This window comes from Pteropus vampyrus, unplaced genomic scaffold (genome assembly GCF_000151845.1).
Source record: "Pteropus vampyrus isolate Shadow unplaced genomic scaffold, Pvam_2.0 Scaffold210, whole genome shotgun sequence".
NCBI lineage: Eukaryota > Metazoa > Chordata > Mammalia > Chiroptera > Pteropodidae > Pteropus > Pteropus vampyrus.
Genome location: NW_011888991.1, coordinates 2,399,434 through 2,426,956, shown reverse-complemented (window position 1 = coordinate 2,426,956; position 27,523 = coordinate 2,399,434). Strand labels below are relative to the sequence as shown.

Genomic DNA, 27,523 nt, shown 5'->3' with positions numbered 1-27,523 from the left:
AGAGAGAGATCGGGCCTTTGCCTAGGCTTCTGCTTCCTCTTCCTGGAACATCGCTCCACAAACTCCTACTCCTGGCCAACTCCTATTCATCCTTCAGGGCTGGTGCAATCTTTCCTGAGCCCCAGCCATGGTTTTATTTGCTTGTCTTGTTGGCGTTCATGCAGTACGTACTTAACGATCACTGTGGAAAGGAGTGTGAGGGAGATTGGAGGCAAGGGTGACCACAGACCTTTAAGGGCACAGAGACCACCAAAGCCCTGTTTGGGCAGTCTGGCTCCTCCATGGATCTGGGGATAGGCTGTGTACCCCACTTGGCCTGTGAAGAGGCACCTGCTTCTCTGCTTTTGCCTTGCACTTCCCACACTGGGTACAACTGTCCAAAAAGCTGCAGTACCCATTCGGTTGCCAGGGCAACATCAGCCCATGGTGGGACGTCAGGGATGACAGGGGCAGAGCGCTAATCCTGAAAAGTTGCCAAGCAACACAGTGGATTAGTGACATCACAGGGACCATGGTTACTGGACAGATGGACAGGTCGCTACTTAGAGGGTCCACTCTCAGGAGGTCAAACTCACAGTATCACTCACCATCTACTATGCAATGGTCACTGCTGTGTCCCTCAACTGGAGGGTGGGCTTGAGCAGTGGGGATGACAGGGGGCTGGTTTTCCCAGAAGCCCTGGTTGCTCCACCTTGTCCCTCTATAGGTGTGGGGAGTAGATGTGACTGCCTCCCTCCCTCTCTGACAGGACACTATGAGTCAGTGCCTACTCTCTTGGGTCTCAGGTACCTACCCTTTAATGCCCACATCTTCCCTAATGGTTGGGCATGGGATCAGGCTTTTCTGATCCATTTCTACCTGTTCTTTGGGAGAGGAACAAGGGCTAAGCCATGAGCCCACTCTGGGCTCCTGCTCTACTAAGGTGGAAGGGCCAGTCTTTTGCCTGGTATGGGCTGGAAAGGGGGCTAGATTTGCTCTTGTTAAAATGATGGGAGACCGGTTTTCTGCTAGAGTTTTTTTTTTTTGGTGGGGGGAGGCAGTTCTCTGCCCATCTCTGAAGCCTGAAAGCTCAGGGCTTGGGCAGACAGGCTGCTCAGGATGCCTACCCCAGCCCATGCCCTTCAAACAAGGAATGTGAGGGCATGAAGAACTGTGCTTTCCCGCCCTGTGCTTTCTTCCTGGCAGTGCTGAGGTGGGAGCACTGCTTCACTAGCTGCAGAGATGAAAGCCCTATGTGAATGGGCAGCAGAATGGACACTTTATGTGGCCAGCCGGCTGGAATAGAGATCGACAGGCCTCCAGACATGATGGCTGGAGCTACCTGTTCCCTACATGCCCCCAGCTGGCCTCTTGGACTTCTAGGATCTCCTTCTGCTTTGCTAATCTAGGGGCTCTGAGCTGCTGCCAAGAGAAACTAAGTCACAGGCATGTGGGGTATCACAGAGGGGTGGGAGAGATCTGGGGTTCATCCTCTCTTCAGGCCTCTCTTGACCCTCTTCCCTCTGCCATTGGCCAGGTGGCTTTAAACAGCTCTGACCAGAATTTTCTGTGATAAATAAAAATGGAGACAAATTCTCCTTTGATCCTCGCGGTCAGCTTGACAGACAGGACCTTGAAAGCCCAGATCACAAAGAGGAGGAGTAGAAAGGAAGTCCTCGGTGGCTAAAGGATTGAGGAACACTGGCCCATGACTGCTCAGTCCTCATCCCAGCCCGCAGCCTAACCCCATTCCCACCTATACTCATGTGGAACTTCCCAGCTGGAATCTTGCCATCCCATCTCAGGTTATACCTTCTTGAGAAGCCATCCCTGATTGCCTAAGCCCACAGAACATACTCTCTCCTCAGGGGTCTCAAATGACCATGGTCAGTACCACTTAGTAGGCAACAATACAGTGGTCACTGCTGTGTCCCCCAACTGGAGGTCTTGAGCAGTGGGACCAGGGGGTGCTACTTTTCCCAGCAGCCCTGCAAGTCCACCATTCCTAGAAAGACCCTTAGGAAATGACTAGGAGACAGAGCAACTCACATCTTGGCCACCACCCTGAAGATGGTGGCTGCTGACAGCAGCCCAGCTGCACATGACCCCACCTTAACACCCTCTTTCCCAGCCTATCTCCCTCTGACCTGTAATTCCAGACCACGCCAGGGGACAGTGTCCAGGATGCTGAGGCTCTGCTCTCCAGAAGCAGCTGCCAGGAGAGGGTCCCCACCAACCCCTACCTGCCTGGGCTGAAGCTCCAGGTGACAGGCCACAGGATAGTGATGTCTCCCACAAGACATTTCCATGGGGTCCTGAGAAGCTGCACAGAGAGCTGTTCATCATAATTAACCTCTAAGTGTCTCTTATTTCCCCTTGACCCCAAGGAGCTCAGTGAGCATCGGCTGAGTGATCTCTTGGCAGATTAGGTAAGTAGTCTCATCGTCTCAGCCCTTCAATCCACCAGGTACCCCCAACCCCAGCCCTCCAGGGAGCCTGAGTTTACTGAGCTTGGGGACCAAACTGCCATTCTGACCTTTTGCCCACACCTAGAGAGGTCTATGAATAGGGCAGGAGGCCTAGGTCCTGCTGTTGATTCGGTGGGCAAGTCTCTTCCCTTGCTCAGCCTCAGTTTTTCCATCTGCACAGTGGTGAATACAAACCTGCCCAGCCCTGTACTGGGGCCACCTGAACAGAGTGGACTGAGGAAACCAAGACTGTTACCCTGCCCTCAAATACCTCCATTTCTGGCAAAAGCTTTGCCCTCACCAGACCTCTGTGATGGAGTATGTAAGAGCCTCTAGACAGGTCGCTATGGATGGTTTGTTCAAGAAAGGGAATTCCTTATTATCAGAGGTGGGGCAGCTGCAGTGGCCTGCCCGTGATGGCCTGGGGACGTTTAAATAGCTAGGGCAGAAGCTGGAGCCTCCAGTTTCCTTGGTAATCCCACACTCCAGCAAACTGAGGTGGCAAGGAGGGACTTCACCAAGGTCACAGCATAGTAGTATGGGACCATGGGGCTGTCATGCAGGGTTTAGGGAGCAGCTAGAATGTGGGCCACAAGACAAAGACCAGTTGCCAGGAGAATCTCATTCCTGTTCCAGGAGGGGGAGGAGCATCTGGCGGGGCCTCCCAGTCCTGTGTCCCCTTGTCTCCCTCCCTCATCTGGTGAGGGGTGGGTATCAGAGAGCCAGACACTGATAGTTTCTAGACTCTGTTTCCCCACCTGAACTGGACTGTCAGATCACCAGAGACAATCCCCCATCCCCTACCCCAGGCAACCCTCTGGCAGCATTCTCTCTCCCTGTGGGGAGTGGGGGTGGGAGGGATGAGAAATCCCCACCCTGTCTTCCTCTTTCCCCAATACTGATAGGCCACTCAAAAACCTGGCACTGATGGGTTCCCCCGTACAGTACAGTTCCCTTGTACCCTCAGGGTCCTCTGGGAAATGTCGTCTCTACCTCCAAGTAGTGACTGTTAAGTGTGAAGGAGGGGATCAGGTCTCTAAGCAGCCTAACAGAGGTGGCCCTGAAAATGTGACCCAAGACAGCCCTTTCCCTCTTCTCTTCTCATCCTAGCTACCTGAACCAGCTCTGGGGACATCTCAGCCTCAGATCTCCTTCTTAGCAGAAGGAAACTTACTCTTGGAGGCCCCGAGGGCAGGTATGGCTACTCCCAGTTTACATATCCAGAGACTGAGGCCCTAAAGTAGAAGCCTTGTCAAAGATACACAGACAGAGCTGGCTTTACCCTCTGTTCTTGCCTGGAGCCCTCCCAGCTACTCCTTCTGATTCCACAGCCCCTCTTGGCTGGCCTCAGAGTAAGCAGCTGGGCCTAGGGATGTGCAGGGAGTGCCTTGAGGAGGAGTGCCTTGAGGAGGGGAGCAGGTGGGGGTGGGCAGCAGATGCAGGATAATGGGGCCACCCGGGGAGGCTCAGGAAGCAGGTGCTGCCATGGAGCAGGTAAGATTGTCCTTGTATGCCCAACTCTGGTGGGCCCAGAGCAAGAGGGGGATCCCTGTGGGCTCCTTGGTCACCCCGGCTCATGCTCAGAGGTCGTCCAGATGCCTGGGCTCAGGCACAGAGCCAAGCCCCTCCCCTGGGTCCCAGCAACCACTAGGTTGTCATGACAACCAACAGTTTCATCCCTGTCCCTTTGTGTGGTCACAGTCCAGCTTTTGTGGACGAGCCATACTTGGGGGTATGGAGAAGGGGGCCTTGCCTTAGGACACTCAGCTGGGATGTGTTTGCAAACCACAGAAGAGAGGGCCAGAGGGACAGGTAAAGAGACCAAAAAGACTGGGCTTTGCTGGCCATTGACCCCCACAGCCTTCTTTCCTGGTGGCTGACCACACCCGCAGAGCTGGGTCTGCGGGCCTCAGAGTGACCTGGAGCCTGGGCCCTCCTGTCCCCTTCCTCATGTTCCCTTCTGTGAATGGACCTGGGAATGCCCCTTCTCCCTGGTGGGTGCACTGCGGCTCTGTGAGGCAAAAGAACATGGGCCAAACCAGAGTTTGATAACTCCCTTGTACAACTGGAGAAACTGAAGCACACAGAACAATGCTGAGCCTTGGTCTGGATCACACCACAGGAAACAAGTAGCAGAGCCAGGCCTACTAGGGACCCAGGACCTCAAGGCATCAGACCTCCAAACTAAATGCAAATTGATCCTCCAAGGTCATCCCTCCTCTGGCACCCCCATTGGGAGGAGCCTAGCCATCAGAATTTGGCAGGGGTGGGAGCAGGCTGTGGTGGCACAGGTCCCTCTAGCTATGTCTTGAGGAAGTCCCTTCTCTTGGAAACCCCAGTCTGTAAAAACAAGGGGGTTCTGTAGTAATGGCAGACCCTCCCTCCTGCAGCCAAGGTGAGAATGAAGCAAGGCCAACTCTGCACAAAGCTGGCTCCTGCTGATTCCAACAAACACCACACATCCTCTGCTCTCCTAGCATCATCCCTGGCCCACCCAGAGGACCTGGCATTCCCCCATAGCCACCCTGCCTTTCTGCTCTGGGACTCTACCTGCAGTTCCCTCTCCTGTGATTCTCTCTCAGAGATTCCAGGTCACCAGGAGTTGGAGAGCATGATTGCTGCTGTCTTAATCTAAAGGAGTTCCCTTGAAACAAGCTCTGATTTTCAAAAGAAAACCCTCTCAGTATCAGTAGAACACTGGGGAAGGGGCCAGTTTTGCTGCTGCAGACATGGCTCCTGCGATGGGATAGCACAGGAGAAAGGTAGCAGGATGGCTTTCGGGATTAGACTACTACCATTTGTCCTTCCTTTCTGGGGTGGCTCTTCTTATCTTTGTGGGGGCCAAGGGCTCCTGCAAGCACACTGTCCCAGGCTCAGCACCATGAAGTCTGATAGGAGGAGCCTGGGACCCCAAAAATGATCAGCACAATTGTGCATGTTTGGAGTGAGCTTCGCAGGGTGTGCCACTGTCCGTGGGATCCGTGGCTCTGAGGCCTTTCAGGCTCAGGAAAGACCCCCACCACCAGGGCAACACATAGACATGATGGGGTCTGGTGAAGTACCCCAGATTTGCCTCCAGGCAGACAACTCAATTAGAGTGGGTCTGCATCCCTCCTTAGTAGTCACCACTGGTTCCCCTGAATGGGAGACTACAGAGGCAGAGGGGGCACATGGATTGGGCTGAGACTGCTCCTGAAATTGCAGAGAACCTATTCAAACCAGCAGAACAGGCCCCATATCTTGACACAGCTTAGCCATCTCAAGAAAATGTTACTTCCTCTTCCCCATGAACATCTTCCTCTGGGATTAGCTCTGCACCTGTGCTGGGTATGAGAGGGGGCAGCAGGGGGTCTGGTACTTGAGGCCAACAGGTGGGGGTACCAGGGCCTGAGCTGAGGCTACACCACTGGGCAGCCCACACCAGGAGGAGGACAGTGTCCACCTCTGTAGTTATTCTTTGTTGTTATGGGTTAATTATTGAGGAATTAGCGTGTGTCATGAGGTTTATGTACATCATGTCATTTAATCCTTGCACTGGCCCTGGTGGTGGCTATCACTGTTTCCCCCTTTTACAGGTAGGAACATTGAAGCTCAGAGAGGATAAGTTGTCTTGGGAAAGATGATCAGCAGAGCCACCTGAGGGGTGGAGAAGAGTAGAAGGCAGAGCTGAGGCTACTGTTAGGTAGAAGATAGTGCAAGGCAGATCTGGACTCAGAGGAAAACAACTTTTAGAATGGCTTGACCCAAGGCTGCCCAGGTGGCAGGGAGCTCCCTGTCATGAGAGGCACTCAAGGAGAAACTAGATGGGTTACCCGTCATTCAGACATCAGAATGGAAATGGAGTACCTGTCCAGAGCATGTAAGACCCTAAATTGTCAACCTTGGCCCCAGTCCAACCCTGAAGGGTACACAGAAGGCAGCACCCCCACCCCCAGGTAGGGGCTGAAGGACAGAGGGGAAACACTCTGTCCAGAACTATCCCCCTGTTGCTTCGTCTGCAGGGATAGCTTCCATTTTCTGAGATGTCTTTCTTAGTGAAAAACTTCAGAGGACCAGGGACAGAACATGTGGGAACACAAGGCTGGGAGGAAGTACCCCAAAATTTGTATCTTAGGCACTTCACTTCCCTCACTGTAGTCTCAGCCCTGTGGGGATGTCTCAGAGCCCAACCCCACTCCCAAGACTCCTTCCTAGGGGGCTGACATCAGCTCTACTCCTAAATATCCCCCACACTCAACCACTCCTTTCCAGATCCACAGCCGTGGCCCTGACCTCCTAGCTACCAGTTACCAGTACCTAAGCTGCAGCTGTGCCTTGGCTCCTCCATGGGCCCCTCAGTCTCCCCACTTGGCACCTTGTGCTGTCATCTGGTCAGAGGAAAACCCATTTAGTTCCTGGCACATACCAGGTGTCTGCCCTTTCTTCACTGGGATCATATTCATTGAAACTCAGACATCTTTCCTCCTAGATCTGGGTTAAGCACCCTTGTGCTCCTGTAGCTATGACAAAACTGTGTGGCCAGGGTCATTAGTGTGTCTGTTTCCTCAGAGAGACCAAAGGGTGCCATGGGACAGGGTCCGACTTGTCTCTCCCAGCATGTGTCCCCAGCCCTGGCCCTACTGCCTAGCACAGAGGAGATGCTCAGTGAGTGACAACCAAATGGATAAATGCATGAGAATGTGACCAAGACTGGGAGGGCTGTACCACACAGGCAGGTCATCACGGTCAGCTGGGTGTAGAAGCTGAGGAAGGAAGAGGATTTAGGAGATGTCTGGGGCAGGAGACTGGGCCCGCAGGTCCTCTGCAGGGGCCCCAGACTTGGGAGGTTTCACCCACTGCCTCTAAACCCCTTTCGGCAAAGCCTTTTATAGTCTTCCTGGGGACAGCCACGGGATGTGAAGAAATCCAAAGTTCCAGCCATAATAGACCCATCCTGTTCAGCCAGAGGAGAAAGATGCCTGTTGGTGGCTTTGTACAACCCCCTACCCGCAACACCTTTGCAGAGAGGGAACAAGTTTGAGAGTGCAATAGGTTTCCTTGGGCTTGGCTGACCTTGAACCTCCAACTACTTGTTTTCCATGGATGGTCCTTGGCCTGCTTGGCACTTACATACCCCTTCCAGCTCAGTGGCAGCCTCCTGAACTCCCTGATGGGCTTCCAGGCCTGGGACAAAGCCACCGCCTTTACCACCACCATTACGGTCACTGTCACCACTGCTTCTGTGAAAATGAAATTACAGCAAACAGCACCAGCCTCACTAGAGCCTTGCCATCCACACCTGGAACTAATTTACTTAATTGGGCCTTAATGACTTACACTGGTCGGAAGGCCTATTTTTCCTTAATTATCCCCAAATGTGCTTGCATGCAGGCGCGTGGGTCCTGGAGGATGGCTTTGGTGGTGGCAGTGGCAGCCACCTCCTCTCCCTGAAGAAAGGATGCCCAGGAATGATGCCTGTTTGCCAGGAATAGGCCCCAAAGATCTGAGAGTCTGGGAGTAGGGGTTAAAACGGGTCACGGTCCTTACCTGTGGGAACAGTATTCCATGTCCCCACCCCGAGTCCCATCATTCTGGCTGCCCTGAAGAAACTTGGTATCTATTTTCCCTCCCTCCAAATTATGTTGTCATAGCTCTCTTTCCCTTTTGGGTCCCACCTGTGCCCTACCTGGGTGTCAGGGCCCCTGGAAAGAAAGCTCTGATTGGCAATTCTGAGTCTAGCCCCATCATTCTGGCTGAAGCCACACTGGGCTCTGCTTAGGGCATAGCAGGCATGACCTGGCTGGCTTTTTGCAATTCACAGACCTCTGACAGGGAAGGAGGGGCTCAGAGAGTTACTCCAACTGCCTCTGATGGGGAGCCAAAGCTCAAAGAAGTGAGGGGCTCACTTGAGGATACACTGCTCACTTGTGGTGATGGAGGTCCCTAGAGCCTCTGAAGGAGACTTTGAAGCCATGATAGGGTCCTGTCAAAGTGGAGTCTCCCCTCCTATACTAGGACAGGTTAGGGTGGGCTGAGGATCACCTGGACAGCTGGCCTCCAGGACTTCCATGGCAATACCTTCCACTCTCCGTTGGGCCTTGGCTTTGGAAAGCCAAGTATGTCTGATCAATTTACTTCTCTAGCTTTGGGATGGGTTGAGGTGGTCTTGACTCACTGGGAAGATATGAGGGAGGCACTGAGAGCAGGGTCCTTCCCAACTGGCCCCTGCCTTGCCCTTACTGGGGACCTCCAGATGGTTGGCTCATTTGAACCTCTGGGACTGGATGGGAAACTTTGGCTCTTGTGTGTATGGCTAAAGATGGATCAACTCTCTCTTTCCTTGGAGCAATCCTCTCTCTCAAACTCCAGATTTAAATCTGACCACTGTTTCCTTGGTTCCTCCAGCCCTAGCTGGTTCTGAATTTCCCTCTCACCAGCCAGCTCTTCCCAGCATTCCCCTCTTCTGAATACAGCTGCACCATTTGCTCATGTGCTCAATTCAGGAACAGAAGAGCTGCCCTTGACAATCTTCCCTCCCACCCCACAGCCAACTGTCAGGAGTCCTGATGGCGCTGCTTCCAAACACCATCCCAACACCAACTTCCCATCACCTTCCAGCAAGCACTCCAGTCCTGGCCACCATCATCGCACATCTGGACAGCTCTGCCCTCGTCCTCTGGCCTCCACAATCCAGTCTCCACATAACTGCCACGGTGATTTTTTAAAAATCACTTTTAGTTCAAAATCCTCCAATGACTTCCTGTCTTACACAGAATAAAGTCCATGAGCCTCAGTCCAACCTATAGCGCCTGCCTGTCTGCCTCTGGTCTCATTACTTCCTTTCTCCTCTTTGTCCCAGTCATGTGGGCTGCCTTTCAGTGCCTCTAAGACCTCAGGGATTTTAACTTGCTGCTCTGCCTAGAATGTTCTTTCCCCTGACCTCTATATCCTTCATATCTTGGCTTAAATGTCACTGCAGAATTCCCTGACCTCACAGCCTAGTCTCCTAGCATATCGCACTGTTAGGACTTCTGTACTCTGGGACCTACGTGACATTGTTCTTGTTTTCCTGTAACCCACAACTAGAAAATAGGCAACATCAGGGCAGGAATTTCATCTGTCTTTGACCTTGTTGAATCCCTAGCCTAAGATACCATATGCCTGGCACACAGTAGGAACTTTTTGTAGAATTGATTTTGAAGGAATGCCTTGACCTTCCCTCAAGTAGCCAGAGTCCCCAGCCCCTTCCTTGAGTTCCCCAAGGCCCACCCAAATACCTACACTTGAACACGACATTCCCACTCAGGCCTCCTAGCCTCTGCTCACACCAATCCTACCACCTGAAGTGCTCCTTTCCCTATCTGCTGTGGACTGAAATGCCTGCCTCCCCCAGACCCTGCAGTGCTGTTGCTCCTGACTAGTGAGGGAGAGTGTTGGGACCTCTGCCTGTTTGAACTTGTGTGCTTCGCTTGGCCCTTGGCCTTGATTCTTCTTAGCACTTATCTCTGCCTATCATTTGGAAGAGACCCCTTGGGCCTTGGTCTATCTGAATCCTGAGGCCATGAGCCCCTGGAGGTGGTGGTGACCCTCATCTCTACCTGCCTCACTGCCTATCCCTGCCCCAATAGGTAGGCCGAAGGTGGCTGGCCCATAGTCAGTGATCAGCAAACAAATCAGCTCATCCTGACCACATGGCTCTAGACCTGGAGAGGGGCTCAAATAAGAGCAAGGTGCAGCTGGCTAGGGATATTGCTGCATATAAGATGGGACACCACTGAGTGGGAAGGTCTGGGATTCCTACCAGACCCCAAGCCTCCCAGATAGCAGTCAGGGATTCCTCAGTTAAGAAGAGCAGGGAGCCCAGCCTCAGACAGACACAATCGCCACTCAAAGATATCTCTTAATGGGCCCTGACCCCCATTTAGGGCACAGGTAGGACACAAAAGGGAGGGAGAACTATGACAACATAATTTGGAGGGAGGGAAGATAGATATCAAATTCCTTGGGTCCCATCTCCTGGGGACTCCAGATAGACCCAGGATGTCTGAGACTATGGGTCATAGGCTCTCTCCATTCATACAGAGAAACTGAGGCCTGGGGGAAAAGATTGGCCCTGGTGACTCAGCCAGGCAGGAAATAGGGTTGCTAAGGCTTGATTTCAGTTCTAACAGCACATCTTGGAGGCCCTGCAGCACTAGTTTCCCCATCTGCACTGTGGTGGCACCGATTCCCATCTTTCACTTCCCTGAACCCTCTTCCCTCAAAGCTGTGAGGTTCACCAAGGGGGAGGCTGTGGATAGTCTCTGGAGGGTCAGGGCCCTGCCTCCCAGCTTTGTGGACGGTGGTAAGAGGAAGGGTGGAGAAGCTTGAGGGAGTGAGAACTGGAGACCACCCCCCGCCCCCCCGCCATACTGATTCTAAAGGCAGCCTGTCCCCTCCATGGGGCAGGAGACCTCTCTGAAGCTGAGGGTGACGTACGCTCGAGGCATCTCTATCCATGGTGGGCTGCTTCTTAGGGTCAGCACTGCCATAATTGGCTCTACCACCTTCCTTGCCCTTAGCTTCAATTTCTCCACTAGTCTAATAAGGAAAAAAGTAGTCATCCCAGACCTTCTAGCCTGTGGCCTCATAGGGCTACCATGTAGGGTCAGTGGCTCCTGTGAGAACAAAGCCCTGAAGAGAGCAGATACAGCCTGCTAATAGTGGCATTTCAGGCAGAGAACTTGTGGGAAGGACGTAGAGCACTCAGGCTCCCAGTCTCAGCCACCCCAGCCAAACCAGGACCTTTGTCTTGCTCTGGGGTTGTGGGGGTGGTGATGCCCATATATGATGGGAGAGGCTTGGTCAGGGACTTCATCAGGCCTGGAAAGTCTTTCTGTCCCTATGTGTCTCCTGTCCTAGGTTGGCTGTCAGCTGCTAGCAGTCACCCCCCACACACATACACACATCGGCTGCTCCCGCCTCCTTCCCAAGCAGAGGCAGCAGCTGTGGCCTCCATGCTGGAAACAAAATTGAATGAGCATGTTCATAATGTCGCCTCCCACTGACGGCTCCTAATTGCATGTTTGAAGCCATGTGATGGAGCCCAAGTTACACTAATTATGTCATTATCTTAATTAAGTAAATACTGTATGTGCTAATTGGCTGAAATCTTTTCAGGGGGATGGGCAGCGGGAGAGGCCGTTGTCCCCTGGGCTGTCACATGGGTGAGGCTGGGGGTAACCAATACAGAGAGGGAGGATAAGGGTAAATGAAGGAAGATAAGGGTGGACTTCTCCCTTAGTTCAGCAGGTCCTATGGTCACCTAAGTGGAGTTCAGGAAGGACCCACAGCCAGTGCCCTGGCCATGCTCCAGAGTAGGAAGCAGAAGGTGCTGAACAGGTGGTCAGAGTCCCAAGTTGAAGGCCTGCCTTGCCCTGACAGGCTCGTGGTCTTGAACAAGCCTTTTTCCTCTTTCAAGTGGGTCCCCTTGCCAGCCCCCACCTCAGCCAGCCCAGAGCCTGTAAACTCTCAGACATGATGAACACAGGGGGATCAGAGAGACTCAATGTCCCAGTAGGACCAATCAAGCCACCATCATTCATCTATGGGACATCAGTTACATGCCTGGCCTAGGGCAGTAGGAGGCAGAAAGGCAAAGCCCTAGGCCCTGAGGACAGCATCAGTGTGAACCAGCAAAGGAACAAACAGGGCTGGCATTCTCTAGGAGCCATGTAGGTAGGATGATCTCAGAAAGTCTGGAGGGCTTCCTGGAGGAAGACTTCACTACAAGGGAAATTGGAAATCGGGACTTCAGAGCTTAGTTTATTTTTCAAGGTGTGATTTTTTAATGCCAAACTTCTTAACCATAACCTTCAGGTGGGGTTAGGAAGGATAAGAGAGTAGCCATCTGAAGGATGGCCTCCAGATAGGACTCCAACCCATTTTGGGGGGGCTGGAGGACACAGAGGAATGCCAGCTCTGTGTCAGGGACCATTGTGTAAATCCTAGTATGATGAGTCTCTATCCTGTCCTTTCTGAGTTGATCAGCATGGACCAACTATCAAGAAGGGTCCCCAACCGTGTTCTGTCCCTCATGGAGCCCTGGGCAGGGTCCCAAAGGCAAGGGATTGAGTCCTTGGCACAACAGCTGGGGCCTCTATAGCTGGGTCTTCTCAAGCGCCCCCAGGGCCAGGCAGTGCCCAGGCTCCTGTGTGTGTCCAGGGGATGCTGCGTGGGCATCCTTGCTCTCCCAGCTCCACCCTACCCATCTGTTGCCATCTCTGCAGACATATGCTATAGCTCCACACCCGGCAAACACCACATGCTCACTCTAGTGGGCAAGGGCTCCCTGCCTCCCAGGCTGAAGGAGAGAAACAAAATTAGAGGGACATGGAGCCTACCCCTAAACTGGCCCAACTCTCAAGGTGGCCTTGGCTGAACCCCGCCAGTCCCCAGGCCTCAGGCTCCCAAAAGATGGTGTCTGCTCATTTTTTGCCTGTTCCAGACCTTCATTCATTCCACACAACATGGTCTGGGCTCTCCTAGGCTTGCTCCGGGAAACAAACAGATAAGAAACTGTCTTTTCAGCTGTGACACCTGCAACTTACTCTCAAACGGTTCACGAAAAAAATTATGCACAGAGTGTATGTGTGTGTGTATGTATATTATATACATTATATATAATTATGTAATATATCTATATGGGGAGAGAGAGAACATGTGAGGGAGAAAGCAAGTGAGGCAAAATATTGACAATAGTGGATTATGGCTAAAGGGTATATGGATGTCATACTATCCTTATTCTGACAACTTTTCTGCAAGTTTTAAATTATTTCTAAATAAAAAGTAGAAGGCAGGCAGGCAGGCAGGCAGAAAAGAAGGAAGGAAGGAGGGAAGTCCTTTCTTTTCACAGGTCCCAGGCTACAAGAGGAGGCTGCTGGCCCAGTGGTAGCTGGGTTGTTGGGGCCCTGCTTGGTGAGGCCTGAAGGGCTTTTAGAAGAGGTGTTAGGGAGTTGGGCTAGGCAGTGTGGGACTGGGAGCTGATTTCCCTTTGCCTCTGTCCCTGTCACAGCTCCAGGCTGAACCCATGTCTCTCTCCCCTTCCACTCTCCAGAGAGCATAGGTGCTCTGGAATGTCTATGAGGAGTCTCCAGTGGGACAAGTGGAACTTGCCTTGGTCAGAAGGCTTGGGAGGGCTTCCTGTGCCTCCGAGCATGACAGGAGACTGGACCAGCACAGGACACTGTGCCCTGGACTAGAGAGGGATGGGACGGCTCTGGTCAAGGCCAACCTACCTCCACTGGCACCTAGTAGCACTAACGCAAACTTCGCCCCAGCTGCCTAAGCTAACTTCCCTGGTGCCCTGGCCTGTCACAGCAGTGTCTGGCAGGAGGAGGGCACTAACAGGAAAGCAGTTCATTATTCTGTGCATTAGGTTTGCATTAGCCAGCCCAAGAATTGTGGGTTGTGGAGAGGGAGGCCTCTACTTTAGATAGGCTCGTTAAGGGGCTGCAGCTCTGGGCCCATCCCTTGCAGCCTCCTTCCCACTTCATCCCCTCCCTATCCTATGCTTCCCTACTCCCTTCATCCTTACTTCTCCCCTTGCCCATTGCACCCACCATCCTTCTTTCCACCCATGGGGCCCCAAATATTCTTCCCTAAAAGAGGACTTTCCTTACCCAGTTCTCAGTCCAGGCTTCAGACCCCATCAATCGTCTCCTCCCCTAAAGAGACAGTGATACCATCCTGATGTATGGTCACTCATGGTGTGTTCTGAGTTTTCATGGACTAGAGGGGACTACTGCCCACTCTCACAGCCCATCTCCTCTCTCCTTGACCTCAGGCTGCCAGTTCAGAGTCTGGACCACCCCCGAGTGGACATGCCTTCCATTTAGGAGACTGTTTAGGACTATGCAGACTGTAGCACCCAGAGGTCAGCAGGGGCTGATTCCTCCATTCAGACACCTTTGTTCTCCAGTCTTTGTCCCTGGCCCCCGTCCTCCCAGCCAGCCCACCAGCCCAGCGCCTTACTGCTTTGCCTGACTGCTCACTTCTCCCTCTCGTTCCCCTTCATGGTCTTTTGCCCACTCAAGTGCCAAAGCCTGGCATGGGACAGGGGTGGGGACCTCTGCCCACCCAGCCCAGCCCTGCAGCCCTGCCTCACAGGGCTCCCTTTCCTGCCCATGCCCCCTCACTTGCCCCATGTCCTGCCCCTCTAACGATCTCTCCTCTCTTAGTCTGGCCCCTCACCTCCTCTGCCTCCTCCCCACATCCTCATCCCTCTGTTCTTGGCCCTTCGATCCCTGGAAGTCAGGCTTTATCTCTCGGCACACGTTCTCCTCCCCTCCCCTCCTCTCTCTCATCCTCTCCCATCTCTCTCCCCCTCCAGCCTCCACTCCTTCGCCTGCTCACTCACCCTCTCCCTCTCCCGCTGCCCCCCTCTCTCTCCCCCACCTCTTTGTTTCAGCTGAGAACCGGCTCCTCGGGACAGTTCCCACACTGCAGTGCCTCTGGTGAGGAGACAGCGCCACTGAGGTGAGCCAGGGGACCCGGGACCGCCAGCTTGGGCAGCCGGAGCTCTGGGGGGCAAGTAGGTGAGGATAGTGGGCAGTCTGGCAGAGATGCTTCTCTGCTCAGGGCAGTGAAAGCTACAGAAAGAGCGCCAGCTTCAGATGACCCAGTGGTCAGCAGGAGCGGAGGGCAGAGGGGTAGCCAGCTGGCCTGGGTGGGGAAATGGGGGGGAGGTGGGCAAAGCTGGTCAGGAGCTGGCAGGCTCTGTCCCCGCCCTGGTGCCTGGCTTCTATGGGTGGCCCTGGGCAGAGGAAGACCCTCAGGGGGACCTGACTGGGTGGGCGGGGGCTGGGCTGTCTGGAACAGGCACTTCTGAAGGTTTGAGTGTATGCCATCCTGGAGTCCTGTCTGGGTTGTGGCATTGTCAGTGGGGCTGTGACCCTTACAAGTGCCTGTTCCTAGTTGGGGTTTTTGTTGCTGGACAGGGATGTGCTAGGCTGCCCCTACTGTCCAGGTGGGGGGCGGGGTAGGCAGAAGAGAGATCTGCCCCCTGCCACAGGCTGGCTGCTTTCACAACAAACTACTGACTGCCAGACCCACAGAGCCAAATGTGGGGAGGGACACTTCTCCCTCCCCTAGGGGTCTCTGACCAGCCCACCTAAACAGAGTCCCCACGACAGCTTTACCCAGAGCTGCAAGTAGTAAGGATTCAGTGCAGAGCCCAGATGTTCCTGCGGTCAGCTTCCTGGGGAAAACTGAGATGGACAGGTTGGAATGGTAGTGATAGGTCAGGGCACAGGTGGAGACAGAGCCCTGGCTCTTGAGTGAGGCTACAAGTGTGATTATGGGAGATGACATGGGGCTGTGAGGAAATCCTGAGACCCTGAAGCTGGGGCAGGTAGGAGGGAGTAGATGGAAGGGGCAGAAGCAAGTGTCAGGAGCCCCGCCCCCTTCTCAGCAGAAGCTGGGGATGGAGCAGCAAGGCTGGATGAGGACGGAGTGTGCTGCTCGCCATTCCCCAGAGAGGTGAACAGGGTGGCTGTACTGGCTGCCAGAGGAGAGCCATGGGTGTGGGGAGATCAGGAGAGAACTTCCTAGTGGAGTACATATTGGAGGGCCAGCCCCTGGTTATCTGGCCAGGACAGAGCTAAGTCCTACAGCTGAACCCTCAGAGAACCAGCAGTGGTCAAGATCATGGTGGGCAGTGATCCCATGAGGTGGAGCCACTAAGGGTATTTGTCTCCCTAGGATTGAGCATATGGGGCACTTGTTTCTGGGACCCAACTCTCTCTCACCCTCTTCCCTGGCCAGAGCCCCCTCATCTGATTCACCCCTCTCCCAGATGGAGGTGGAATCAGCTGTGGGCATTCAGTCTCAAGGGCTGAGGTGGTCCACCACATTCAGCCTCTACAGGCCCAAGGGGCAGCCTGAGCCAAGGGAAGGGGAAGAGCAAAATCTCAGGACTGGCCCTAGTGATTACCCAGGGATGAGACTGACCCTCAGACATCCCTATCTCAGGGAGAAAAGCCATCCCTCCCAGGCTGAGCACAGCTCACTATAGCTCCTTGGCCCTACCTCTCACATAGCAGCCTAAGTAAGCTCCTGGCTTCTCCACCACTCAGGGTATGTCAGTGTTCTCCCACCTCTACACAACCTGATTTTCCCTAGCATACTCTGAATCCCCTCACCTCCACTATGGATTCCTGGTCTGGGGTCAAGCCAGTTCTCCACTTGCCAATCTGGGCCTCATCATGTCCCTCACAAGTGACCCAGATCCAGAGGGAACAGACATGAGGGGGTTCTCTCTCAGGCTGGGTCAACTTACTCTAGCTCCAGATGACCGCCCCCCCCCACCCCGCCCCATTGGCTCTGTGACCTCCCAGGGTACTGTGTACTCCACTAGCCATTAAAGACTCATATATCACCCTCAAATACCACCCCTTACTACAGCCAGTTCTGTACCACAGGGCAGTAGTCACTTGGTCGGCCTCAGTCAGGAGCACCAGGCCTCACTGGCTCTAACCCTGGCCCTGACTGGACGGAGGCTTCTCTGAGCTGAGAGCTCCCTGAGCTTCTCCTTGGAAGAGGTCAGTACCCCTTCCTTCTTTCCATCCCTCCTCCCTGAGCCCCCCATTTGCACAGAACTTTCTCACCCAGATCCATTACTGCTGACACCTCCCCAGAGAGCTGAGCAGGACAAAGATGTTGTCCCATTAGACAGAGGAGAAAATTAAGGCCATATAGAAAGGAAGATGGCAATGCCAGGATAAGGACCTAGGACCCAATTTCCACTCCAGTGCTCCCTCCAGGTCTTTTAACTGCCACCTTGGTGAGCATCTAGATGAGGGTAGGGGACCTATGCTCACCAAAGTGTCCACCAGCTGCCCAACCTCTCTGCCCCCAAATCTGTAAGACTCTGATGGCATTCCCGGGTTGGGGGGAGGGGCTGGGTTACTCAGAGAGAGGTTTGAACCAGGGCTCCCAGCCTTGCTTCTGAAAGATTGCCTGGGCTGGCTCAGGGCTGCTGAGATGAAGCTGCAGAGAGGCAGGCAGAGGGGAGGTGGGATGGGGTTCTCCAGCCCTGTGATGCTCCTCTCTCCCACCTGCAACACCTCCTCCACCTCCTTGCGTGCCCCATCCACCACCCTTGCAGTAAGGCCTCAGCATAAAAATCCTACAACAGCCTCCTGGCATCACTTCTTGTCAAAACCCCTCACGAGGCTTGTCACCACTGTCAATGTGAAGTCTGACCCCCTTGGCCAGACACACAAGGCCCTTTGTCAACTGGCTCCTGCCAACCTTGGTGGTCTCTTGGCCCAACTTGCTTCATCATATCCCCAACATTCTAACCACACCAAACTGTGTCCCTATCCTGGGGTGGAGCAGAGCACAGCTCAGAGGCTGGCTCAGTGACTAGTTGTGGGTTCAGCTGGACACACACATGCTCACACGTCCCCATTAACATACAGAAACATGTGTACAGACACTGACACACACTTTTGTGTAGAAGCCCACCGCCCTACTGCATGTGGTTTCCTACCAAATCACACACACAGTGGAGCTGTGAAATCTGAGCCAAGAAGGGACTGACAAATCTATTTTATGGATTCATAGAGGTGCCGAGTGTGGTCATGTCACCATCCCTAAACCCCCGAGAGGCAGCAGTGGATCGCTGGCTGGAGCCCATGGTCTCTGAGCCCCAGAGGGTGGGCAGAGGATGGTCAAGTAGGTCCCAACCAGATTCTCATTCGGGTTCTGTGGAAGACTTGCTGTGTAGCCCTAGACAAGCTACCTTCCCTCTCTGTTTCCCCAGCTATAAAACAAAGGGATTCGGATAAGCTGATACCTAAGGGCAGTCCAGGCCCCACTGCCCAGCTGCTGTCAGTTCATGCCGAGTGCTGAGAATGGAAGGGCCTGTAAAGCAGCAGCAGTCAGGTGTGACAGGCACACTACAACCTCCAGCTGGGCCAGGAAAAGCTTCAGGGGATAGAGATGAGTTGGGCACAAGGGCAGCAGGAGTTTGAGCCAGAAGAAACAGACGCCAAGAGCCATGCGATAGGAGCAATTATTATGACCCATAATTGACATTTGTGGAGCAAATAATAAGTCCTATTGAACACTTGCCATGCAGAGTTTATCTCATATTTTCATCTAGATTGTGGCCAAATATAGTCTCTCTCATCTCGAAGGTATCAAATGAGCAAATTTAATGGGTTAGGCACCATTCAGCTGACAGCCTCCTCAACCCCACAAACTTATACAGGGCAAGAGCCAAGGTGGCACAAGGTGGCACAGGAGCCTCTAGCAAGACTCCACCCTTACCTAAATTCCTCATCAGGCATGTAAGCAGCTATGTGCACAAGCAGCAGCACATCCTTTATGCTAAGTATCTATCTATGTGTACACACAAAGATGCATCCCCCTCTTGGTATGCCAACACAAACATCTAAAAGCTCATATGCATACACATGCAAGCACACACTGGGGAGATGGCAGACAGGTCCTCTGCCACGGCCACAGCAATCCTAGCATGCTCTTGCCTGGACCTTGACACCCAATGCTGATACTTAACTTGTGCTCCCAAGAGTAAGGATTGAAGCAGAGACTGGGCATATTTAGAGATTGCCAGACGAATACCAGCACACAGGCACTGCCAGGTGTGAACAATATCCCCTAATACTATGACCCCATCAGTCAACGGAAACTCCATGCCAGGATAGAAGAAACTGGTGCCCCTGCATCACGGAACAGTGCAAACTCCCCTCTTCCCTAAACCTCCTTGGCCCCCAGAGCACAGCTCATCTTGCTCACCTCCCTCTAAACCCCCAGCCTGCCCAGTGAGAGCCATGTCCCTGGGTCATGAACCATCCGCAAGCTGGGATGTCCAGAGACCAAGTGGGGAAGGCAGGCTGTTTCCAATGGGAGGGCATGCCAGCCCTGGCCCAGAGCCTCTCACACCCTCAGAAAGGAGGGGATGGCTGGAGTGGCAGAGGGGCCAGCAGGAGCAGCCCCAGGCCTCGCTGTTCTCTATGGCTTTTTATTCCTATGTGATTCTACTGCTCACTCATATAGGGATTGGAGCCATGGCGCACGGCGGGGGCGGCCAGCGGAGGGTTCGAATACTGAGCAAGGAGACCCAAGGAGAGCCGGGACAGTGGCCCAGCCCTCTCCCAGCACAGGCTGCTGGCCTGGCCAAGGGAGCCCTCCTCTGCTGCTCTCCTCCCCACTGGCCTCTTCCCCACCAGGTGTAACAGGGGTAGGGACAGAGGGCTGCTGGACTCCATCACTGCTCTGACCCATAATCCCAGCACTGGAGACCCCCAGGCAAGGCTAATACCAGGAATGGGACTCTGTCCTCAAAGGTGTGGCTAAGGGAACTAGGGGTGTTCAGCCTGGGAAACGGGGCTTGCACAAAGAAACAAAGTCCTGTGTGGCTGGGTAGCCCCTAAACAGAGGGCAGCTCAACCAAAGAAGGTACAGTCTGTGGCTAAGAGCTGACCAAAGCAGGAGGGAGGATGTCCCTAGTAACTAGCACACACTGAGGAGAATATGGCAGAGGCTGGAGACCATGGCAGGTACGCCACTGGGGAGTCACAGTGGATTGGGTAGCCAGTCCCTCCCACACCCCATGGACTGCAGTCCTTAGGCCTGTCCTCTCTGGGGTCTCTGCTTGCCCACAACGAGTGTGTTTGGAGCCAGGCTCAACCCTCTCAGGTTCCTGTTTAAGTGAAACAAGTGCCAAGTGTGCCCTGTAGAGAGTGTGGGGAACGCCTATCAGGTGCTGTGGCTGCAGTCCAACCCAACTCCCCTCCCCAGCGGGTCCCTGCAAGTCCCTTCTCTGAGGGAAGATGCATCGAGACTCCATAGTGTGGTCCTTTTTATTTTCAGTCCTTCTTGCTTCACCCCCAGAAAAAACAGGCTCAGGAGCTTGGCAGAAGGGATGCCTGGGGACAACTGTGAACTGCCCGAAGGACGTGTCCTGGTCCTCAGGTACCTGCTGCCATGGCTGAAAATACGAGTAGAAGACAGCCAGTCTGGTTGGGGAATGCACATGGAACAGAGGCCCTGGGTGGGAGGGATGAGGGCCAACCACACAGCCTGGGCCAAGAAGAGGAGGGGTTCCTAAGGCCTGGTGAGACCCTGGGGACGACTCTGGTCTGCCCCAGGACCCTGCCCTATAGACCTCCTCTAGATACCCAAAACATGACCTATGCTATCACCGTGGCTGCAGGAACAGGAGGTGGACATCCATGACATTGGTGCCTGTCGGCCCGGTGTACAGCAGGTGGGCTCCACCCTGGAAATGGCGGAAGAAGGTATGTGAGTCATTGTGGGCTAGGAAGGTGGCCACATCCAGGCCCTCGGTGGTGGCCTGGTTGACAAGCTCAGGCATGACCCAGGCCCCAGCTGCCTCTGTGGGCCCATCCTTCCCATCAGTGCCACCACTCAAAAACAGCACGTCAACAGGCCCCAGTGACCGTCGTCCAAGCTCTGCTCCAACACGCAAGGCTAGTTCCTGGTTCCGGCCACCCTTGCCCGCGCCCTGCAACTGCACTGTGGGTTCGCCACCAGCCAGCAGGCAGACGGGGCCCCTAGCCCCTGCAATGGCCTCCAGAACCTCCTTCAGCTGCATGTCTGGGAGTTGGAGCTCAGCTGCCAGCTTATGGAGTTGTTCATCCTCCACAGAGGCTCCAGCCCTGGCTGGGGTGAGGTAGGCTCCAGCTACTTGGGCCAGCAGTCCATAGAAGTGAGCCATGCTTTTCACGTCACCCTGCATGGCTGAGCTCAGCACCACCGCCCGGTATCCCAGCGCCTCAGCCTGCTGCTGAGCCTCAGCCAGTGCCAGTACATTGGAGCCGATGATCACATTGAGGACGTGACCACAGGTGTGTGGTCCACGGCATTCAGAGTCAGCCTGAGCCAGCACAGTCTTCACAGAACATGGCAGGGCAGCACGAAGGCCATAGCGATTAAGGATGTGCAGGCAATCTTGCACGTTGTGGACGCTGGCCACAGTGGGGCCGCTGGCAATCACTTCCACAGGATCCCCCACCACGTCTGACAGAATCAGGCTTACCACCTGGAGGGGGGGTTGCAGAGGCAAGGCTCAGTCACGTGTGGTCCTCGCCTCAGAGCTATGAGGACAAATTGCCCTCTGTGTACTGATACACCTTTACACCACCTAGTGTATTTTCTCATCCATTTCTAACTCCTCTCAAGTGGGTTTGCAGAACACCTGGCCACATGGATCCCCCCTCACCCTATGGGAGACCCCTCTTATTAGGCCCTGTGAACTCCCATACCAGGCCCCTGCCAATTTGTACACTGTTTTAGGCTTTCGTCTTCCTGGTACATGTGGGCCTGCATCCACCCGCCCAGGGCTGCCTGGGGAAGAAGTGACTCATGTACCTGGGCAGGGTAGGCAGCTTGAGCCAGGCCCCCACCCTTGAGCTGGGACAGGGCCTTCCGGATGGTGTTCAGCTCCTGAATGGTTGCTCCTCGGGCTGCCAGCAGCTTGGTGAGTGTCTGCTTCTCCTCCAGTGTGACGGGTGGGATGGGGGCAGGCAGCAGGGCTGAGCCTCCACCTGCAGAGATAGTGAGGACTTCAGGCAGAGGAGACAGCAAAGACACTTCCCCACCCAGGGATTACAGTGGGGTTACAGTGCCCCCGTGTGGACATGCAATGGATATGTGCATAGTCACCACAACTTAGGCATCTTAGGCATCTGCCCTGCCTTCGGGTAGCCCAGGTCTCAGCAGGCATTGGAAGAACTATTCCTTAAGAACATGGAATAGGGGGTAAGACGGGAACAGGGACAGCAGAAGACCAAAGAAAGGGCTCCATGGGGGCTAGAGACTTGGGTTTAGCCCCAGGTAATACTAGTACAGACAGCAGCAACAGCAGTGACATTTTCCTTGCAATACTCCCTGTGTGCCCTCTTATGGTCAGCCAACAAACTCAGTTGAGGGGAGGACCTCATACCTCAGGGGAGGCCAGACAACTGGCCCAGGGCCACCCAGGCTCCTCACTGCCTCTCCTGTTCTGTGACCCTAGAGGCTCAGATCTGATATTTGGAACCACCTATCTTCTGCCAGCTGTCCTGAGCCAATCTGGCACCATACCTGAGATGAGCACAAGCAGCACATCATCAGCTGTGAGACCTTCAGCCAGCTGCCGGATGGCCAGTGCAGCCCGCAGAGCATCATGGTCTGGCAGATTATCCTCTGCACCCTCAAATACCTGGACACGGCTATGGGGCTTCAACAGCATCTCCCTGAGGAAAAAAAGAACAGACAGCAAGAGATAGGGTGGGCCCCTTTCCTCCCACCTGATTTCCCAGCTATATAGGTGAGAGGAACATAAACAAGGATGCCTGGTCACACCCATCCTGGAGCCAGGCCAGACGCAGGAGAAAAAAGCTGGCGAGGAAGGGAGGCCCTGATCCAGCCTAAGTCTGGGCCCAGGTTCCCCTCCAGATGAATAGTGGAGAGCAGCCCCCCACCCTACCAATGCTCCTTACTGCTTGCCAGTGCACTCCATGGCAACACGGATCCCCTTGGGAACGCTGATCACACCCTGCACAAGATGCTGGCCCAGTAGCTCCTCAGCTGCAGCTGCCATGCCCAGCACAGCTTTGCCGAAGCCCACCAGGTAAAGGTTTTGCTGCAGCTGAAAGCTCCGGTCCTGTATCTTCAGCTGCCCGTTGCTGGGGTCCAAGGACAGTGCCCGGTGTATCATGGGGCCTGGCAGCACGGCACCCACAGTGCTCTCAAATAGCTGGCGAGCCTGCTCTGCCAGGGCCATGCCACTGGCCAGCCGTGCCCCTGGGCTCCCCAAGAGAAGTGGGCGCAATAGGGCTCTGGCCGAACGAGGCAAGACCTGTAGGGCTGCAGCCATGCCCCACTGGTTTCAGCTTTACCTGGAACCCATGGTTGCCTAGGGGGAAGAAAGCACTAGTGAGGCTGTTGCAAGAGTAGAGACAGGAGGCTTCCCACAGCCACTCCTGAGGGCTCAGGACCAGTGGACTCCACAGCTGCTGCTATAAGAACGGACCATCTGCCAGTCCCAGGAGACTTCCTGAGGCCCACAGCAGCCTGATCTCACTCCAGTCCTCGGAGCCCAGGCCTGCCACCAAGCCACGTCCTCCTCTTCTGCAGGCCACACGCCGGCCCTCTGGATGCTCTGCTGCAAGTCCAAAGGTCTTGGTAGCTGAGCCCTCCTCATAGGTCACCCCTTTTGGCTGAGACTTAATCATTCACAGAGGGAGCAATTCTATCAGTTGACTCTTGCCCTGCCCCTTCTCTACCCCCAAGCACTTCTGAGCCTTCACCCAGGGGCAACGCCCCCTTCTGGCATTTCTTCCGTGCCTCTTCATCATTTCTGTTGGCATTAGGCTGCTGACTGTCCCACCAACTGAGCCAAAACTGCTGACTTCCAGCCTGCTCTATTTCATTAGCTTATGGGTCTGGGCTGGGGAGCCTGGGAAAGATAGGTCTGTGTGAGGAAGCTGCGGGCTTGCCAGAGCACTGAGAGACAGACTCAGAGCACATCCTTAAGGTACACAGCCTGAGGAATCCAAGCACTCAGGGCCAGTCCAACAAGAGGCTCAAGTTCAAATCAGAAGTGGCAGCAAAGTCTGGCTCATGGTGGAACTTTACAAAGTCCCCAGACACCGCAGGAGGCCATGTACCATGGGACCCAATCTGCAAGACAGAAAGATACCCTTCAACCTACATGGCTGGCCAGACCAATCCCTGCCAAGAACATGCCTTTGGCTCCAACATAACAAGTCTTGGGTCACACCACCCACAGGAGTGAGAGCCTAGTGGATGGAGCAAGCACAGGCCAGGCTCCCACAGCTTAGCCTAAATAATCATTTTTCCCACTGGGCAGGGTAAAGGCTAAAGAAGCCTTGGGGTGAAGGTCAGGAGGCTGTATAGGAGTTTAAGGACAAACAAGCCCCAAAGAGTCATCTCTAAAACGGCATCTACTTTAATAAATGCCCATAAAAAATGCTGTCAGTTGACTGCAGCAGCAAGTGTGGACACAGTGGGAAAAAGAGGCTGGAAATCAGCCTCCAGCTCTACCACAGGTTTTAAGTGGCTGGGGAGCTCCATTTCTCTGACTAGCCTTCATCTGCAAAATGAGAGGTGGGATGAGATTAAGACCAATGTTATTCCCTTGACATCCTTGGGCTCTCTGAAGCTATCCATTATTAACACAGAAAATCTGGACCCAAACACCAATTTATCCCTCAAAAAATCTGGCAACTTCTAGCCTCGGCCACTTAGCCTGCTGGTTTTCATACTTCCCATAAGAGACCAACACTGCTCCACCCCGAATGTGAAAGGGAACACAGGGCACTGCAATGGGAACTTTGAAAATGAGCCCAGCTTTTGCCGGGGGACTCCTGGGGCTGGTCCTCATTAGGCTGGGAGCTAAAAGTATCTTAACATCTAGTAATAGCTGATTTTGACAGCCTGGATGAACTCTGTACTTATTTCCCAGATGGACACAGGCCTAGAGGATCCAGCCTTCCTACTGGATGCCAGAGCCCAGGGCAGGAGGGTGCTCAAGGGTAAGGTTGACAGAGAAAATACAGGACATCCAGTTAAATTTGAATTTCAGAAAAACAAGGACTTTTTTTTTGCTTAAACAACATTTTTTAAAGTACAGTTGGCATATTAGTTTCAGGTTTACAAAATAGTGATTAAGAATTGTTTTAATATAAGTATGTCCCATAGAATATTTGGGACATGTCTACATTAAAATATTATTTATTGTTTATCTGAATCTCAAACTTAACCGGACGTCCTGTATTTTTATTGGCTAAATCCAGCAATTTTAATCAGGATACCGTCTCTTAGACTCCCAGGCGCTCCAGCGTGAAATCCGGAGTCCGAGATCTGCGGTGACTCCTCCCAGCCGCTAAGTGGGGCTAGAGCCATTTCCGGCCTTCACTGCTAGCAAGGCTCCCGGAAGTGACGTCACCTTCGGCCAGAGCCTCAGGCCTTAGGGAAATGGCTGCCGTGTAATGCCCAGTGGTGACCCGAGAAATAACGCCCCCTTGCCACCTGGACTCTGTGTGGTCCGGCCCAAAGACTGCTTCGAAGGGCCTTCGCAGCGCAGACTTACCGTCCCACAGTTCCCTGCCGCGGCCATCGGCAGGAGGCCGGAAGTACTAGCTGGTGGGAGGAGCGGAATCCGGAAGTGTGAGGTGGGTGGGGTGGGTTGCGTTGCCGGCTGCTGGTTGCGGTGGGAGGGGCCCAGGGGTAATGAGTGAAAACTGAGATTGGCTCGGCCCTGACCGCCGAGAAACCGGGATAGAGTCAGTTTGCGCCTCGGTTTCTTAGTCTCTACAATAGGGGTAATTTTTCCCACTTCACTGATTCGTGTGATCTGTCCTCTTTTTTATCCTTTGCGATCCAGGCAGTCAGCAGATACATTCCAAGCTCCTGTTAGGTCAGGTACTGGTTTGCTCAAACGGCGCGGAGAATCACTACTTCCCCCACAACTTGCCTGTTCTGGAGCCAGATTAAGCCATTCTCGCCTGTCCCCATCGCTGTAATCCCACAGTAACTCTTTGGTATTCCCCCCCACTCCCCCTTGGGCAACCAAATAACAGCTGTGACTCAGCAAGAGAGTTCAGTTCTGTGATCCTTGAACACAAGCTGCGTGTAAATACAAATGATCCTTGGCCTCCTTCAATGTCCAGGCTCTCACCTTGTGGCCACGGTGAGACAGGCTTGATGCCTTTACACATTCAAAAGACAAGTTCTGACCAGACTCCAAAGACACAGTAGAGCACACTGCTTTTACTTATGTTTTCTTGGAGAGGTGGGGGAGGGAGTTACATCACAAATCAGAGAGCAGACTTGCTAAAAATCTTAAAACACATTTCATACAATATACAGATGATGTAGTATTGAATTGTACACTTGAAACCTATATAATTTTATTAACCAATGTCACCCCAATATATTTAATTAAAAAAAAAAAACATTTCTCACACTGGTTCCATTTACCATCTGCTATATCTTTCCACAGGTCTGCAAACCATACTCTGCTCTTGTCACGAACTTCTCCTTCCTCTTCCTAGCTGTCTCCCTGGATTATTCTTTCCCTTTATAATAGAGGATCTTTTATTCCCTAACAACTGCTCCCAAATGTTTCTCCACCCCATCATCCAAACAAAGACACTTTCAGGAGTATCTGCTCTCTTTAGATGTGGGGAGATTGTAAATACTTAAAATTTCAGTTTTTACTTGCTTACAGTAAGCTGTCTGTATTCATCCATGCATTTATTTATTCATCCCTCCATCACTCAACAGACATTTCCTGAGTACTTATGTAGGCCAAATGCTGTAGCTGCTGTGATGAATAAGAAGTGATTCTTCAGGGTGGAAAACTTACTCTGCTTTTGTAATTACATTTCCCATACTGCTGAAAGGAGTGTAAATTTGAGCACCTCTCTCGTTATTTAGTTTTAGAGACTCATAAACAGACACCATTTACTGTGACAGTGCTATTCTGTCAGATTATAAGCAGGAAACTAATGGTACCCAATTTTTTTAAGTCCCTATCCTACCCCACAGCAACTCACAAGATGCATTTAACAGCAGAAGGGTTTGGATACCTACTGGACTGTGAGCTCCTAGAAGGTGGTGACCTGGTCTAATTCACATTTGTATTTGTACTGCTTTGCGTAAGACCATGCACACATAGAAACTGGCATTTCTTCATCTTTTTAAAATGAATTAAGAAAATCAGATGCTCTGCTACAAAGTACTGCAGACCTTAGGTGGAAAGGATTTCACAAAAAGAAAAGAGATGGTGGTAAGTGGAAGTAGAGGCTTCAGGAAGTGGTGGAATTTAGATCTAAGAAAACAATGGGCTCGTCAGCAAGCTTACACATACCTGGATAGTGGGCACGAATATGTCTACAGTCTTTTTCAGTGCACTTTGGCAATAAAGATCACTGTGAAAATGTGACATGCAATTTCATTCCAAGGAAATAATTGGATAGGTAGACAAAGATGGTGGATGAGGAGGAAAATACTTTTTCCTTTACCGTCTTAGGTTCAGTGGCTGAGGCCCTACAAAT

General features: G+C 53.2%; 1 protein-coding gene across 2 annotated transcripts; it reads right to left on the bottom strand.

Annotated features, from left to right (window-relative positions):
* Positions 1-19,726: 19,726 nt before the first annotated feature.
* GLYCTK (glycerate kinase) lies at positions 19,727-26,035 on the bottom strand. 2 transcript variants are annotated; one of them, XM_011372557.2, is made up of 5 exons: positions 25,555-26,035; positions 22,940-23,355; positions 22,542-22,693; positions 21,828-22,003; positions 19,727-21,498 (listed from the first exon to the last, which is right to left on the bottom strand). In XM_011372557.2, the coding sequence occupies exons 2-5, from the start codon at positions 23,314-23,316 to the stop codon at positions 20,635-20,637; spliced, it is 1,569 nt and encodes a 522-aa protein (XP_011370859.1). In that variant the 5' UTR covers positions 23,317-23,355; positions 25,555-26,035; the 3' UTR covers positions 19,727-20,634. The 2 variants fall into 2 exon arrangements, with proteins under 2 accessions (XP_011370859.1, XP_023393800.1); XM_023538032.1 differs by lacking the exon at positions 25,555-26,035 and adding an exon at positions 25,277-25,536.
* Between the last annotated feature and the right edge of the window lie 1,488 nt (positions 26,036-27,523).

What these genes read in the sequence shown, in the direction of transcription:
- GLYCTK (XM_011372557.2), bottom strand. Translation starts at nt 23,316, where the DNA reads ATGGCTGCAGCCCTACAGGTCTTGCCTCGTTCGGCCAGAGCCCTATTG. An exon ending in GCTGCTTGTGCTCATCTCAG is followed by an intron (nt 22,004 to 22,541) that starts GTATGGTGCCAG and finishes CTATCTCTGCAG; the next exon opens with GTGGAGGCTCAGCCCTGCTG. An exon ending in AAGCTGCCTACCCTGCCCAG is followed by an intron (nt 21,499 to 21,827) that starts GTACATGAGTCA and finishes CCCCCCCTCCAG; the next exon opens with GTGGTAAGCCTGATTCTGTC.